Source organism: Lissotriton helveticus, chromosome 11 (genome assembly GCF_964261635.1).
Source record: "Lissotriton helveticus chromosome 11, aLisHel1.1, whole genome shotgun sequence".
Lineage (NCBI taxonomy): Eukaryota > Metazoa > Chordata > Amphibia > Caudata > Salamandridae > Lissotriton > Lissotriton helveticus.
The window spans coordinates 265,973,216-265,989,992 of NC_136072.1; the positions used below are offsets into that span (position 1 = coordinate 265,973,216).

Sequence of the window (16,777 nt, forward strand, 5' to 3'; positions counted from 1 at the left end):
TCAGCCACTGGAGAGTAAGATACAGGCCATCAAGGACTGGACTCCTCCAATCACCCAGACTCAGGTTCGAGCTTTCTTGGGCCTGACTGGGTACTATAGGAAGTTTGTCAGAAATTATGGGTCCATAGTGACCCCCCTTAATGACCTGACAAGCAAAAAGATGATGCCAAAGAAAGTTCAGTGGACAGCAAGCTGTCAGAAAGCATTCAATGACCTAAAGCAGGCCATGTGCACAGCACCTATCCTCAAGAGTCCAGATTACTCCAAGCCATTCATTGTCCAAACAGATGCTTCTGAGTTGGGTGTGGGAGCTGTTCTGTCTCAACTGAATTTTGATGGTAATGATCAGCCTATTGCTTTCATTAGTAGGAGGTTGACACCCAGAGAGAAAAATTGGTCAGCTATTGAGAGGGAGGCCTTTGCTGTGGTCTGGGCCCTGAAGAAGCTGAGGGCCTACTTGTTTGGCACTCACTTCACCATTCAGACAGACCATAAGCCCCTCTTGTGGCTAAATCAGATGAAGGGTGAAAACCCCAAACTGCTTAGGTGGTCCATTTCCCTACAGGGGATGGATTTTACAGTGGAGCATAGACCTGGGACTGATCACAGCAATGCTGATGGGCTCTCCAGGTATTTCCACTTAGAGCAAGAAGACTCACCTGGTCAAGGTTAGTTTATTGTCCCAAAGTTTGGGGGGGGGTCATGTAGGAGAGTAGGGTCTGCAATCCTATGATCACCCAGATTTTTGCTTTTTGCTGCACTGGTTTACGACTTTCCCTGGCTGTGGGCCTGCTAATCAGACCCACAGCCTAGCTGTTCTCTCTATCCAAATTGTACTTAGGTACTGAATTGGCACTGGGCCCTCTCCAAGTCCCTGTACCCAGGGCTGAGGTGCACCCAGAAGTCTCCCAGGGGCTGAAGCATGTATTATGCCACCCCTGGATTGACTAACTAAAACTGACACAACTGGCTGCACGACAGCTGGGGCAAGGTGGTGTACTCACCCTTTGCTTTAGATATAGTATACCTATATCTAACCCTAAAATGGACACACAGATCTCCTATCAGTCACTCCTATGGCAGGCCTTAACAATCCTGAAGGCAGAGTGCTTGGAATCGTGTGAGATGGTGCTCTGGCATGAGCTGAGCCTGTCTGCGGCTTTCGGGATCCATCCCTTAGCCGTTTCCATGATATCGCATACCATATACTCTTAAGTGCATTATAATCCTCGCGGTTATGTGCCAACTCTGGTATCGCTTTATCAAAACATGTCGAGTAAGGTGTCATACGAATTGGAATACTAACCCCTCGCCAATTCTGGCGACGGGGTTAGCATTCCACCCTTCTAGAGGGACACGACATGCCTGTAACCTATAACCCGGTTAAAAGTCAGACAGAGCCTTAGCATCCACAAAATGGATGCTGCCACCGAGACACAAGTCTGCCCTCCTGCTGCTGGGAGTCCTCCCAGAGCAGGAGATAAGGACAAAGGGTTTCCTGCCAGGGGCGGTGCCAGCACCGTCCCAGACAGGGTTTTGTGTATTGTAGGTAGGCAGGGCTTTAGAGGAAGGTGACTGCACGTGGCACCCCGGTGCTCACTGTGCATAGGCTGGCTGGAACCAGTTCCAGGGTCACTCCAGACCCTGTGCTGGGGAAAAGCCCGCCAAGGAAGTGGGTGTAACCACCCCCCTCCTGGTCCCACCCATAGGGCAGGACCTAGTCGCGTGCCAGCCCCTTTTTACAGGATAAAGGTAGAGACTGGCCCCCTTCCAAATCAGATCATCTTTGAATCCTGAAACTACTTTCCACGAAAGGAACTCAAGACTTCTTCCTAAGATTTCTCCCTTGTGACTAAGGAGTAGTCACCCTGCATCCGCAGGCACCATCTTAAGAACACTGCGGTCTGCTGCAAGTCTCTCCTCCGGATCAAGACTGCCCAGCTCGACGAGAACCGGCTTCCCTGGCACCTCTGACCTTTACCTACATCATCAGTCACGCTGAGATTCGTGGGTGTGACGAGACCTCGAGGGACCGGCCATCTTCAAGACTGCACGACTTCTGCACAGAAAGCCCGCCGAGTAATTTCCTGGTGAGTGCTTTGGGGTCCGAGAAGCCCCGACCCTGAGCAGCTCCAGCACCGAAGTGCAGCCTCCCAGCATCTCCACGATCTGCGTGGGGCCCTTCTGCTTTTTGCTGCTCACCGCGTTGTTTGGCTACTAGCCCGCTGGCTTGTGGCCTTCTGAACGACGCCCGACGACAACACTGCTGCTGGTCTGGTTGCTCCAGACTGGCCCTTGCTTCCCTCCATCGGAGAAGTACCCTGGACCCTCCTGGTCCGGCTAAAGACGCCATTTTAGGTCCACCGCGTGGGCCTTGCATTTGCCAAGGCTTGTTGCCCAATCCTGGGTCCAGCGACGTCGACAGCAAGAACCTTCGTGGGACAGCTCGCACCTCCATCCTGGTCGCCGACAACGCCTCCTGGTCCGAGAGACTGCAGAGCCCAGCAGCGCCCACTCACCTGACTGCGGTGACTTCGCCCGGTGCCATCCTGGTGCCCACTTAATCACTGGCTAGTGATTCAAGAACTTGGTCCCCTCTGCTTTCAGGTTTTCTTCTTCCTTGATCCAGGCTTGGATCCATCGAACTTTTCTTCACTGGTCGCCTGCCAGCAACTTCCTTCTTCCAGGCTCCTGGTCCGGCAACGAGATTCCCGACGTCTTTTCAGACCTATGCAGCTGCAGCCCCTGGGCTAGGTAACTTCGGCACTTCGGTGTCCCAGCATAGCCTCACTATCCTAGGGTCAGGATCCACTGTCGTTTTCTTCCTACCAGGTCGGGTTCGCCCGTGAACACTAACTTTGCCTTTACTAGCTCCCATAGACTTTGTCCCGCATCCCGCGTGAGAGTGCACACTCTGCACCCGAGTCCCCTAGGTCTCCTAGAAGTAATCTAACGATTCCCTAGTCAAGTCCTAGCGATCCCAAAGCCTATTAGTACTGTACTTACCTGCTAGTAATTTCGCATTCCACCTTTAGAGTATATGGTTTTTCGTGCCCCTCGGGCATTTGTGTATAACGTGCTAACTTAAGTATTTTCATAAGAGTTTTGTTGTGTGCTTAGCACCCTGTCCTCATAAAGAGTACAGGGTTGTTGTGATTCTAATAAATACATTGTTTATTTTCATAACACTTGTGTGGTGTCCTTTCACTGGGTGTTCAAGGGGTAATGTGATGGTAAAACAGCTGGCTTAACACGCCCTCTAGAGTCTTAGCCTTAGACTGCTCGTATCCATGCTACTAGGATAGCTGGTCTATAAGGTTGACTTACAACCAATCATCAATAAGGGTTGTTTGGACTGATATATAGTGATCACTAGAATAGTGACCACTGCACATCAGGCCAACTTCTCACAGTTAGTATTCCAATTCGTATGACACCTTACTCGACATGTTTTGATAAAGCGATACCAGAGTTGGCATATAACCGCGAGGATTATAATGCACTTAAGAGTATATGGTATGCGATATCATGGAAACGGCTAAGGGATGGATCCCGAAAGCCGCAGACAGGCCCAGCTCATGCCAGAGCACCATCTCACACGATTCCAAGCACTCTGCCTTCAGGATTGTTAAGGCCTGCCATAGGAGTGACTGATAGGAGATCTGTGTGTCCATTTAGGTTTAGATATAGGGATACTATATCTAAAGCAAAGGGTGAGTACACCACCTTGCCCCCAGCTGTCAAGCAGCCAGTTGTGTCTGTTTGGTTAGTCAGTCCAGGGGTGGCATAATACATGCTGCAGCCCCTGAGAGACTTCTGGGTACACCTCAGCCCTGGGTACAGGGACTTGGAAAGGGCCCAGTGCCAATTCAGTACCTGGGTACAATTTGGAATAGAGAGAACAGCTAGGCTGTGGGTCTGATTAGCAGGCCCACAGCCAGGGAAAGTCGTAAACCAGTGAAGCAAAAAGCAAAAATCTGGGTGATCATAGGATTGCAGACCCTACTCTCCTACAGCCAGTCTGTGGGGGGTTGCGTTCCCACCGAGCCTCAGAGACTGGAAGAGAGATACGAACTGATGAATGGTAGCAAAGAGGGTGATTAACAAAAGTAGAGGTTAGGGGAGAAGATCATGTGCTGTGCCCATAATGATTACTTGAGGGTCGAAACTGCCAATCATGTGAACTCTGATCTCCACTAGACAGCCTATGTATTTTAATATCAGTTAGAGGGAGGATGGGCTGAATTACATGGTGTACATTTGCTGTACTTATGTATAACTCCTGTGGTATAACTACCTGCTCTGTTCTATTAAGATGTTCAATAAAAAGATTTTAAAAAAAAAAGAGAGATTACAGTATATGCAAGCACGAAGGTATGACGTTTTGAACATGGAAAAAGACTAGACTGCTGGCCTCCAAGCTGACACTATGTTGCCCAACTTGGAAAGTGTCTCAAATGCACCTTACCAAATGAGAGCCGGGTCTGGTTTCAGCAGATAATGAGCTGATTTTCTTTCAATGTGTTCATACTGGATATCCAGATTCGTAAGAGTATCGCCTTCAGGAGAGTCACCTAGGTGTTTTATTGACTTCCTTTCTCTGCATTCTAGAATAACCATCAACTTATGGGATGATAATGCCTGTTCTGTGATAGAACGTGCACTACTAGTGTTTGCTGTGAATATTTTGCGAGTACAGTGCTCCTGGGTATCGCTCCCTGAGCTGGAGCGTTGTTGTATATCACTGTGGTAGCATCCCCATACTCATGGGGTATGTCTCCCAGGCACAGGTTAAGGTGCTCGATGCGAAGCTTTCCCACTTTCAAATAAACACACTTCTCCAAAAGTTCTTTTCAAAAGGTCATTTCAATTTGTATTGTTTTATTCACAATACTCTTGTTTCATGAGTAAACTTCGTTCCCAAAATGCATCATTCCCAGATTGACCTTATTTGTTGTTACAATGCATTTCGGCCCACTTGCCTTCATCTGGGGAATATCGATAATTTCAAAACACGCCGTTCTATGCTACCACAGTGATAATAAAAATGCCCGTGCCATTAAACTATCTCACTGACCGACAGCCTTTTAACAACAGTTAATCCCCAAAGAATATTTACTGTAGGTAAACTGTCCCAGCATCGTTCTGTTCCCATATCTGTGTAATGATTTGTGAGGCTACTCCTGTTTCCCCCATACTATTTCATCAATGAATTAGAGAAGGCCTTTAAAAATCAAATGATCTAGGCCTGGTCTCAAAAGCATTTTTAAAGATGTTGCTTGGACAGTTCAAAAAGAATTGGCATTTTTCCATAACTCGGATGTCCAAGGCTGGCTCACCAATAGTCCAGTTTACAGATATTCACAACATTCTGATAACCACTTAACTTTTATTAATAAAAGGGTAAATCACACAACACAGAACTGTAACACCAGTTTTTCTTTACTGGTATCTTCATAAATATAATGTCCTCCACTAAAGGGCCAACAGAATTGGAGCACGATGAATTTCAACTTCCTTCATCAGATCGCAAAACCACACTCAGGGATTTACCGCCCCTGCAGGAAATGGTAGGGTTGAAGAATACAAAAAGGTGAAGGGAGGAATACTTAAATTAAGCTCAGTCACTGGTAATTAATTCAGGCCGCGTCCCAGTGCGCTTTTTTTGACGGTCTTGTCACATCAGGCAGAAAACAGCCATATGTAAATCAGCCTCAGTCTTGCTCCAATAGGAACTGTCCCGGCTGAATTGTTAAGACAGATCCCCTCCTAATCTAAACACTAGCAACTCCAAAGATGAATTATTACATTACATCCATTAGTTTTTTTAGATTCTCAAATGGTGTGTTTGGGGGAGCTCTTGGCTCTTTGACAAAAGTCATCTAAATAAACATGACACATTTATATAAACGCTTTCCTTTCATTTTCCCCTAACATAAGAGAAAATGAAAATGCAACCCCATGTAGCATTAAAACACTTTCCCCGGTAGGTTATTAATGTAATGTATTACTTTGCTAAAAGAGCTAAAAGGGAATTGTTTATGACGGAGAGATTTTCTTAGTTGAGGAAGTGTTTTGGGATCCACTACAAACATAACTGCTTAAAATGCTGGGCTATGGTTGGTGCACCACTGATTTATCCTACAACCAATGGAATCTGGTATTCTTAGGTTGATGAGATGCTCATGTTACTCAAACAAGGTCGCTAGCTACGAACGTTTTGTGGTCTTGGCTTGTGGCTCACTGATGACAGACACAACCTATCTTTCAATGGATGACAATACGGGTTTTCATATAAAGCATTGGCTAAAGTGAGGAAACTTAGAACACCACTGCTCAGAAACCTTTTACATCAATATACAGTTTGAAATCCAAGTGTGAACATTGTGAATGCACTAACATGCCACTACACTAGCTTCTTGATCTCTCAAACAAAACTAAGACATATTCTAACGAGAGACGCTTCGAAACCATCAAAATAAAAATAAAAATCTTTTGTGCAGCCTTTGCCAAAGGAGAAACTAACATTCACACAGACAAGTTTGTTTGTTTGGGTTTCTTACCTCAAAATCTATTAGTTGCAAATCTGACACTAATGTGCTCAGAAGTCCACTGTTGTATAGTTCTTGAGCGAGCTGTGCCACGGCTTCAGTCTGTGGTTCTTTCTCATTTGTGCCATATAGGATCTCTTTCATGGCCACCAAATTCTTGGATACCTCTTCAGTAGCCTGAGGATGAGGAACAAACCTAATATTCAGAATGCACTGAAGCCATTAGAGTAATTCCATGCCTACTGTTAATCATTTCACCAGAGCATTGGGTCTCCCCTCCAGTTCCATCTTACATTTGCAATGGTGGTGGCCATGATCAAATGAACAAGCGGTTATGCCGCTGTTTCAATGGTCTGCGCCTGACTCCAAGAGCAGCGCGAGGTGAATTTTTTAAGACCCTATGACGGTTTTGTACAGCGGATAAACATATCTGGGGAGCAAACAAGCCATATTGATTAATACGAAAATGGCAGGGTTCTGGTCTCTGCATTAGAGTAATAGACAGAATCCTGACACCCAGCACATAATGACATTTTCAGACACTAGCATGCCACAAATAGGCTTGCCTACCTCTTAAGAGGTTTAAATTAGCAATAAGAAAGATGATCTGCAAATGAGAATCTTGCCACACGAACTATAGCAGATTTTTTATAAAGCAGCATTAATAAGAGTTCTTATTACAGCGTTTTATTAAACTGAACTTCATAAGGAAAATGAGCAGGTTTGACTCAAACGTCAATAACTGAAACATCAAATGCTCTTCAAGGATGGAAAAGCAACCTGGATGTATGCAATTACATTTAGTCCACATTTTTCACATTAACCTAAGATAATAAAATACTTTTATTCTCAACGTGGTGCATGCATAAAAGATACAAATCTCACGGTGTTGACAATGCACAAAGCTATGCTTGACATAAATAAGCCTGCTCAGGTTATTCACGAGACAGATTTATCAATTTAAATTACAACATAGCCGAGATTTTTTCTCAGCATAACAGATCGGCCACCCCCAATTGCAAAGGTAAAGAAGAAGTCACTAAAGTCAGACTGAAAACACAGTTAACAAAATTACTTGGAGTGCTTATCTTCATTGGAACCTTAATTAATGGTCAACTTAATAAGGAACATTTACAGAAAGAATAAATTTTAAAACAAAGAATATTTTTGAAGCTTATGGGAGACACATTTCTCCTTAACTCAAGCCTTCGCCTTATAAAAGTTGCCATGACTTTTTAAATTAATTTGACAGTACCGAAGTGTTACATATTTGTTTCTCATGGATTTATTCTGTCGGCTTAGAAAACTGCTTAAAGAGATGTCACATTTTAAAAACAGTGATAAAATGTTGCTTCCAACTATTTGTTCCAATAGGCAAAAGCTTATTTATTATCTCACCAAAAACCTCAAACAGAATAAATCGAATATAAAGGTGAATCAAAACTTTAGTATCCAGTTTCAAACTGTCACTAAAATTGTCATGTTGATTAGGTTATTAAAAAAAAGATGCACAACTGTCATCCTTATGGTTTGAAAACTTAAATGTGTGTAATATGTCCCACAAATGGGCAACTTGAAGTTACAGATTGAGAGTGAAAATATTTAAATTTTGTTGCTTGCCTTAAAATTATTACGTATACCATAAGGACTGGAGCTGCACATGACTATCACAAAACTTAAACATAGTGGTTGAACACATGTATGCTTTGTGTCTTGAATTAAGATCTTGCATTTAGAGCAGCCCATAGAGCTAGGTAAGTACACATTGTGCTTACTACTGCACAGTCATCAGTTGGACAGAACAGGAAAGTTGGTATTGAAAGTAAGAAGCAGGAGTAATCTCTACAAACAAACCAATAAACACACTCGAACTGAGGAGATCGCAATAGATGTACAGTAAAGAAATGCACAGCGGGAAATAATTTTAAAATATCATGAGCGGATAGATTCCAGCTAAACAATCCAGGAGCTCCAATCTCGACAAGTGATCTCCAGCATGAGCCAAGAGGCCTATTTTGCATGGGTAGGGTAAAGCCATGGACAAGGGAGCAGTGTCCCAGGATAGGTCCTGCATTCCTTCTTCCTCGCCCCCAAGAAAGATAGTACTGAGAAGGCTTATAAGGATACAGCTCTACTGCCTTCCTTGCTTATGGAGTGATAGGAGCAGAGATCTGGGTTGGAAGAGGCTAGGAGGAAATGGTGAGGCTCAGAGGTAAACATCCTTAATCTGGATCCAGTCCTGTCTGGGGAGCTGGAATTTGTTAGTACGGGTGATGGTGCCCTTAATTGGGGAACTAAGAACACATCTCTGTTACACTCCAGTGGGTCTTTATAAATTTTGCCTTGGGGGAATGGGATGAGAATGGCCTGTTATATCAAATCAGTCATCCATTACTCTAAGAAAAACGGCAGGTTACGGGACATATATGTTGTTCATCTCCTAACTATAAGTGGATATTTCTTCACAATATGAATGCTAATATGTAAATTTGGATATAGAGATGAGATTGATGAATGTGTGCATAGGTTCACGGGTATATCAGCAATGCCATTGGTACAGTATATGGGTGTTTTATTGATGGGGGATGTTGTGAGAGTGTGTATTTTTTTTGTTTTAATAAGTGTCAGATCCATACAGATATATATTATTTTTCTCAATATAGATGTTAGGATTTCCGGACACGTTTTTATGAAAGCCTGAAGAAGGTGGTTTGGACCAGTTACTGCCACCAAAACGCGTTGCTTTTGGTCATGTTTTATTAATTGGTCTTATTTTTTTTGTGATGTTATTTTACATGTTTGTATGCATATAATATGCTTTTTAACTGTGACTTGGAAATTAATGCTGATTAAATTGGACAACTGCTAGAAATTGACTTGTTTAATGTGCTTTACAGCAAGGAGTTTTAAAAAAAATATGAGATTGCATTTACTATATGAATGTGGATTTGTGATTTAATGCTTTGCACTGACATATCTTTTTTTATATACACAAATACTGATCTTTATTGGGCATTTATTTAGCAAATAAAACATTTATATACTATCCCTTGGCGATTGCTATGGTTTGTACAGGAGTGAAGTGTGAGAGAGACTTGAGTATACTGGTATGCTATTGAGGAATCCCAAAGGGAATTTTTCTTTGTCTTGGGGACACTCTAGTGTCCTGCCACCATAACCACAGAAGACAGAAGGTCGTTTTATGGGTCCTGGCAAGGGTGTACAAGTTATTAAATTCAGCAGCATAGTCGAGTGCAATTTGTTTGTACAACTTTAACAGTGGTGCACATTGAGCACTGGCTCGTTAACAGAAGTGACAATTTTCTGTTCCATGCTAGATATCCTGCAGCAGAGAATCTGACTGCACATGCAGTCTCTCATATTCCCAGCAGGTTTGATCTGCTGGAGAAAGCAGCCATCGGGGTAATACAGAACTGGAGCTCAAACTTCAGGATTTTCCTGGGAGATGGGTTCTTCAGAAAGAGTCACTGCCAAGCAATACCACTACACTTATCAAAGGCAGTAATGTTTGCCATGTGCTGTGAAGCCTACTAGAATTTTTTTTAACTTTGCAACCTTCGCACTATGTGCCACCCATAAAGTTATTTTTAAAAAAATGCAATGCTGAGAGTCAAGAGTCATACAGTCCCCTACAGCAGTCAGTGGTTATAGGGCACTATCCAAAGAGGGCACTATCCAAAGTGGGCACTGTCATTTTCTTCTGTACTGCTTGCAAAGCCTTACTTTTGGGGGTTCTGGACGTTAGAAACAAAGAAAAAGTATAGCACAGTAAAACAAGGTTTGTTAAGTTCTACAAATTCAAAGAGCAACACAATATTACTAAAATGGAAACGAACATTAGGCAGTTAAAATAGGAGTACACACACACCCAAAAACAGAAGATGCCAATACCCTAGGGCCGAGATGCATTTATATTCCCTTAAAACAAAGTAGTTAATCAGAATTCAGCTAACACAAAAGCCTCGAAATTAGCCAGTTATGGAATGTAATTCACACCATAACTCACACCGACTGCCATGTTTCGCTTGGTAGATATAATTTTTCCGCTTCCACTGCAAAACTTGTGTCCTGATCATAGCAAGTGGCAGGAGTTGTGGTGTGTGTAGTGGATTAACGTCCCAGGAACTAAATTAGAACATGAAAAAAAGGTGTCGCCCCACCCCCTCCTACACTCTCAGAATCCCTCAAGTTGAAATCAGAGATGTAAGGTACTGAAATAATGAACTGCCTGTGCTTTTACAAAATTAGGAGAATGTACAGAGGGTGTATATTGATGTTCTATGCAGCACCAACTGACAAACTAAATACGAAAGGAGAACAGTAAATGACAAACGGGAAAAGACTGGCACTTGAATACAAAGAAGAAAAGTGGGCAAGCAAATTGAGCATGACTGACAGGAGAACGGATTAAGAATGATAGTATTCGGTGCGGACAGCAGTGGAAACAGTAAAGGGTACATACAGGGAGCGGTGGAGGCCCTAAGGCATTTAAGGGACAATGTAAGTGAATATCTGCGCCACAAACTATGGTCAGGAACTTGGGTGCAAAGAACACAGCTTTGGAAGCTCATCCACAAGTCCATGATGCACCACTTTATGTGAATTTCTAAATTGAAAAAACGTACATCACAGTAGTTGTTTGCAAGTTTCAAGGCAGCCAAAACTTGTATACCGCGCATGAGTAAATAACAGAAGGCTGATAGGTTGAATTGAACCACTGGTGCATACTGTATTTTAGTCAAATGCCATTCCATGGCTTTGCATGATCTGTTATAGTAGTACACCTGCTTGAATGACAGAGGCTCCTACTATACCGCCCTGCCTTCTCTTCATCCACACATTACTGATCTTTTTCCCTATTGTTCATTCGCCCAACAGTGATACTTCTTCATTCGTCTTTTCCTGCTGGGCCTTTTGTGAAGCATGCAAATCTGTAAGTGACTAAGCTACACCAGCTCACTAAAAACGCAATATGTAGGATAAACAAAAGGTAAACGCGGCTCACTAACAGTACTGTATTTAGAAAACATAGGAGAACAAACAGTTCTTTAGAAAAGTATCAAACTTTTTTTTATTATAAACCCTCCCTGTCTCAGCCCCACCGACAAAAAAAAAAAAAAGAGAATTATCCATATAATGTCAAGGTCAATTTTCAAAGAAATCAGAATCATCAACATTATCAAGCAATGGCCATGGATGCTTTTGTGGGAAACATACCAATTCTCTTACATAAAATGTGATTTTGATTTCAGAAAAGCAATTTGATTAGATACATTTAGACGAGGTAAAAAGCCACTAACATTAACACAATTCATGTGTTCAACCACCATGAGAGAGTTTGAAGACGAAGAGAAAGGGTTCAACTGACTGCTTTAACACATTTACTAATATATTATGTAATATCTCAGGAAGCTCTAAATGGGAGTAAGAAGGATTCAAAATAGTTGCTGGGAAAAAACCTACATGTGGTGTTAGTTGAAGGAACTTATTTGGGGTTAGTAACTCCATCAGAAAGGTGTTTTCCACCACCAGGTTTCCCTAGAACAAAAGCTGGATGAGACAAATATTAACTGTTAAAACAGCTGTGCGGTCCATCTTCTCCTTGCCAGCAACAAAAGAGTGTCTCTTAGACCATGGCATTTTCTTAGAATCCTTGTTTTTATTGCCGATCTGCATATCATCAGAGTATGTGGTATGAGTATAATTATGTCTTGGAACCAAGGGACTGTTTTGTAAGACGGGATAGCTTTGGGTGTAAGATAAAATTCCTCTGGACTGTAAGAAAACAGCAAAGATTAAAGCAAGAACATGAAGTTATTTAAAACAAAATACTTATAAAATAATTTGGCAAAAAGCAGGCTATGTATTGTCACTGTTTATTAAAACCGTAGAGATCTAGAAAATTATATAATACTGCATGAGATATTACACAAAGAATGTAAAACTGAAGAAAAAAAAATACTTACCACTAGATCGGATATTTTTACTTCCATTGCTCTCATACTACAAACTATTGCTCAGAAAGGACAAGGTGCAGTGTGCGAAAAGCTCAATTATGTGGCCCCGACTCTAGCTCTTTGAACTGCTGCATCTCGATGCACATTCATACTATGGCTGATCCTTAGAAGGATATATAGTGAGATGTGTTGCGAGACGTGGCGTGTCCTCAGCCCTCGAATCCATAAAGTGCATCCCTCAAAGCTTTCGAGAGTATGCCACATTCAAATCGAGAAACAATCCTCTTCTTGTGTTTGGTAGCTGATGGTGCCACTTGCAACATCAGGAAAGGCCTTTCGTACCTCCTCTCAAGAAGAAATCTGGTGATGCACTTAGCTCCTCCAACTAGGAAAATTTTAGGATGTTTGGATGGGATACATACTTTGGAAGTAGTTTAAGATTAGTATACTGAGGCTATCGCTACATCTTTGGCAAATGATACTGGTAATGTTTCATTGCTCTAATTCTCCACAAATGGGACAATCTCTAAGCACATTGGACAGACGTTGTGAAAAAGCAAGGCAAAGTCAGGCTTCACTGTAACAGACAGCAGTTTAACCGAACAAACACTATAGAACTAAGCAGCACAGTAAGTCTTATGGAATAATGTAACAACTCATGTGGTTACATAACAGGACAATTTGTTCATGAGATGTTATTACTGAAATGGACATGAACAGACTTGAAGAGTTTGGGCATAATTAGGGCTCCCGGTGTTATGGTATTTATTTTTTGGGTATTTCCGTCTATTTATCCATTTTTATTTTTTGTCAATTTTATCTGTATTTATCCATATTTAATATGGGTGTTCTGAAAAAAGTATAGCTGAACTTGGTATATTTCCACATTTATTTAGCTGATAAATGTATGCTCTAAGGTGAATGCCTGACAGGATTCAATGTTATGAACACCCACCAACGATAAATAAATAAAAGTATATGAAAACATGGAAATCTTAGTATCAACCATGAGCATATCTGCTCCAATTTGAACCTCATTACTAAAATGTCTATTTTGTATTCTCTTTACCTCTCAGTCTGCACAGCTATTGGCCTGGTTGTTATTTAGAATCACTGAAAAACAAGTGAATTCCAGTTTTTATCCATATTTAGATTAAATACAGGCAGAAAAATAAATTGTTTTCGGTCTGTCTTTATCTGTAAAAATCAGTAAAAAAACGGAAAACAGGGTGCCTTAGGCATAATTTACTTTTTAAAAGCAGTCCTGGCACCCAGGGCTGTTTTTAAACTGAACTCAGGCTTCAGCAGTGCACACATGCAAGTGCAGAAAAAGCTGCTGGCCTCTAAACTGCCATGCGCCAGGGTACTGGGGACTTCTAGGTAGTTTCAATCCGCTGACCTATTATATACAAGGGGCTGATGGGGTAGGTCATGCCAATTACAGGGGTGCCCCATCATACCATGGAGCACCCTGGTGTATGTTAGGTGTTTTAATTGTATTCTAATGTGTTCCTTCCAGCTTAGCACTGGGCCTGGTTAGGCAGAGCACAGGGTTGGTCAAAATCAGTTACCACCAGCATCAGTCAGCAAAAAGTTTGGGGGTGCCCAGGATACAGGATGACTTTGCAAAATAGAGACACTGAGATCGCTGGTATAATTGCGCATTGACACGCTGCATACGTTTGTTATTTGGCACACTTTGGTGTCAGTGAAGCCAAGAGTATTGCTTTTTCATATAATGGTCGCCATTTTGTGTGCTTGATAAAGGTGCTGATAAGATGCGGTCTGATTTGCAGTCCGATTTGAGGCAACTTGTACTTTCACACTTTCTCGGGTCAAGGGATCACAGCAGGATGGTGTGAATGCTTAAAAACAACTCCGCAGTGGGTGTAGATCACTTAGTGCAGTGGAATTGGTACTGACTGTGCACGACTGCTTCTAACGCGGCCGCCATCTTAGGGTCAGGCCGCGTTTCATGAAAGATCGCCGTGATGGAATCAAAGGCATAATTAGGCTTCTGATAAACGGTACCTTGACCGCAGTCGATGGCTGCTTTTCCTCTCGCAGAGCGGCCGCTCAGGTAGGGGATCCGATGCACCACTAGACTGCAGGCATAGCAAACATGTGCTTCTAGATGACTGCCATTTTGGCCCCGATGCGCGCTTCTTATCGGGGATATTACAGACTGGTATTCTGACAGGAATGGTGTGTCCCGATGTAGTTTGGTGTGCTTTATTTGCCGCACACCATGAGGTCCCAGAAACTTGTAGTGGTTCGTCATTGAGTCCCGGGTGAAAGTACAAGAATGCATCGATAAGTCCACGTCGAGCAGAGAGATGGGATCAGGCAGCCATCTGCTCTGCTGTCCAAGCCACGCCCCCTGGTATTGTTACAACAACAACTTTTTCACTTAAGACTGTAGAATACACAGAGTTTAGGAGTCTTTGCAGGACATCCAAGCAGTGGGGAATAAATTGTTACAAATTCTCAGACGGGGCAGTGGCCTCACTCCCTTTGTTTCGGTCTCAAACCAGAAGTCAGGATCTGACTTTTCCAAGACCTTGTTAAGCAGTTTCAGGGAGTTTGAGGGCACTACGCCCTCATTAAGAGTGACCCATTAAATTAGGTCAATTTTCCCCAGAGTTTGACACAGTGGATAACGCTACCTCAAGGGTGACGAAAATCTGTCTCTTTACAAGTTGATCCCTGAGGGTCCACTAAGAAATGAGGAATTGCCAAGGGAAATCAGTAATTCGGTCTACGACTTCCTGGGCAACGCCTCATTTCTTCATGGACTTTCACAAAGATTTCTGCTGTTTTCTGGAAGTAAAGACTCAGGCCAAAACTGACAACTTGTTTTTAATAGCGATTTGCTTTTTTAATTGTTTGTTCATGTATGAATTGTGTGTGCACCATTGACCTATTGGTAGGGTGCTGACAAAAACCGTAAACATTCTGTTTTTTACATTTTTTGCACTGTGGTACTGTATTTGACATTTGTCTTTGTATATTTTAAAATAAATTGTGTATAACTCTGATTTTATTGTTGGCTTATTATGTATTAATGTCTGGAGTGGATATAAATGCAAAGATCTCTTGAGCTATGGTAGTATAGTTGAGGATAATTGTATCCTTGTTTTATAGGCAATAATAGGGACTGTTCTGATTTCCTGTTTCTTCTCTCTCTCCTCGTCCCGTCATTGGATATGTGAGGAGACCTCCCTTTTTAATTTTTTTCAAAACTAAAAAGACACATGGTGCTCCCAGAGATCCCATAGTTCTGATGAGGCCAGTAACTACAGTCACCAACCAATTGGAATTAAGAGAGCACTTGCAATGAGGTCCTCAGCCTACCATAAGAAGACTCTTATGACAACAGGGTGCATAAGTGGAAGATGGATGCGAACAACTCACTTACAGCAATCTCCTGAAAGTCTACAGAAGTTAACTTTACACTGGTTATTTCCACTGAAGACTTCTTTCTTCGGCTTTTCAGTTCTTGAGGATACAGGAAGTCATTGTTCATATCCCTTTTGAGAATCACATGGAGTCCTCGGATTTCCATAGGTAGCCACAGTCCTTCCTGCCGCACAGCCTACCAAGAGTTTCACTCCCTGCTTTGCTGTTCAACGTCCTATACGTCCTATAGAAGAATGTCTTCATGGTTTGTCCATAGTTTGTCTTCATGGTTTGTCCATAGTTTGTGTTCTAATATCCAGACATGTTCTGTTCTAAATTCCAGAGCTTTTTGACAAACTGATACTGTGCCAGTACTGACCAGTTGACCAAAAGGCGGTCTCCAAAGCTCCCCTCCACTTTTGACAGCAGTTTTCCCCAGATACAGCAAAATCCCCTCCAAGAGGTAACATTCCCACGTCTTTCCAAAGTGGGAAAAATTGGCTTTTCTTATCTGGCTCTTCTATTCCCAGAGGGCCAGTCTGCATTTACTAGATTCCCAGTCAGATCAGCATATCTCCCAACTACACTAGTCTGGAACACCCAGACTCCCATTTAAGCAAGCCAGCCATAATTATCCTTAACTACATTCAGGGTCATCCGTACTGAGTACACTGCTAAGAGTATCAAAACTGTTGGTTTTCCTCCTGAAATCCATATTCCATGAAACGAGTCAGAAGTTGGTGAACGATTTGCTCAAGACAATGATGGGCCTGTTCTTGCGTGCCAAAGCATATTATCAAAGAACTGTGATAACATTATCCCCGCTTTAATGGCAGGAAACGGACGCTA

General features: G+C 42.4%; 1 protein-coding gene across 8 annotated transcripts in view; it reads right to left on the minus strand.

Annotated features, from left to right (window-relative positions):
* Positions 1-16,777, minus strand: part of CAB39 (calcium binding protein 39) — a 197,586-nt gene that overhangs the window by 104,020 nt on the left and 76,789 nt on the right. For 3 of the 8 annotated variants that reach the window (XM_078668131.1, XM_078668132.1, XM_078668130.1), the window contains 2 exons: positions 12,144-12,347; positions 6,564-6,728 (listed from right to left, as the gene is read on the minus strand). In XM_078668131.1, coding sequence (XP_078524257.1) covers positions 6,564-6,728; positions 12,144-12,347 — 369 coding nt within the window. Of the gene's footprint in view, positions 1-6,563; positions 6,729-12,035; positions 12,348-16,777 lie in introns of all 8 variants that reach the window. The other 5 variants (XM_078668134.1, XM_078668135.1, XM_078668133.1 and 2 more) reach the window with 2 other exon arrangements.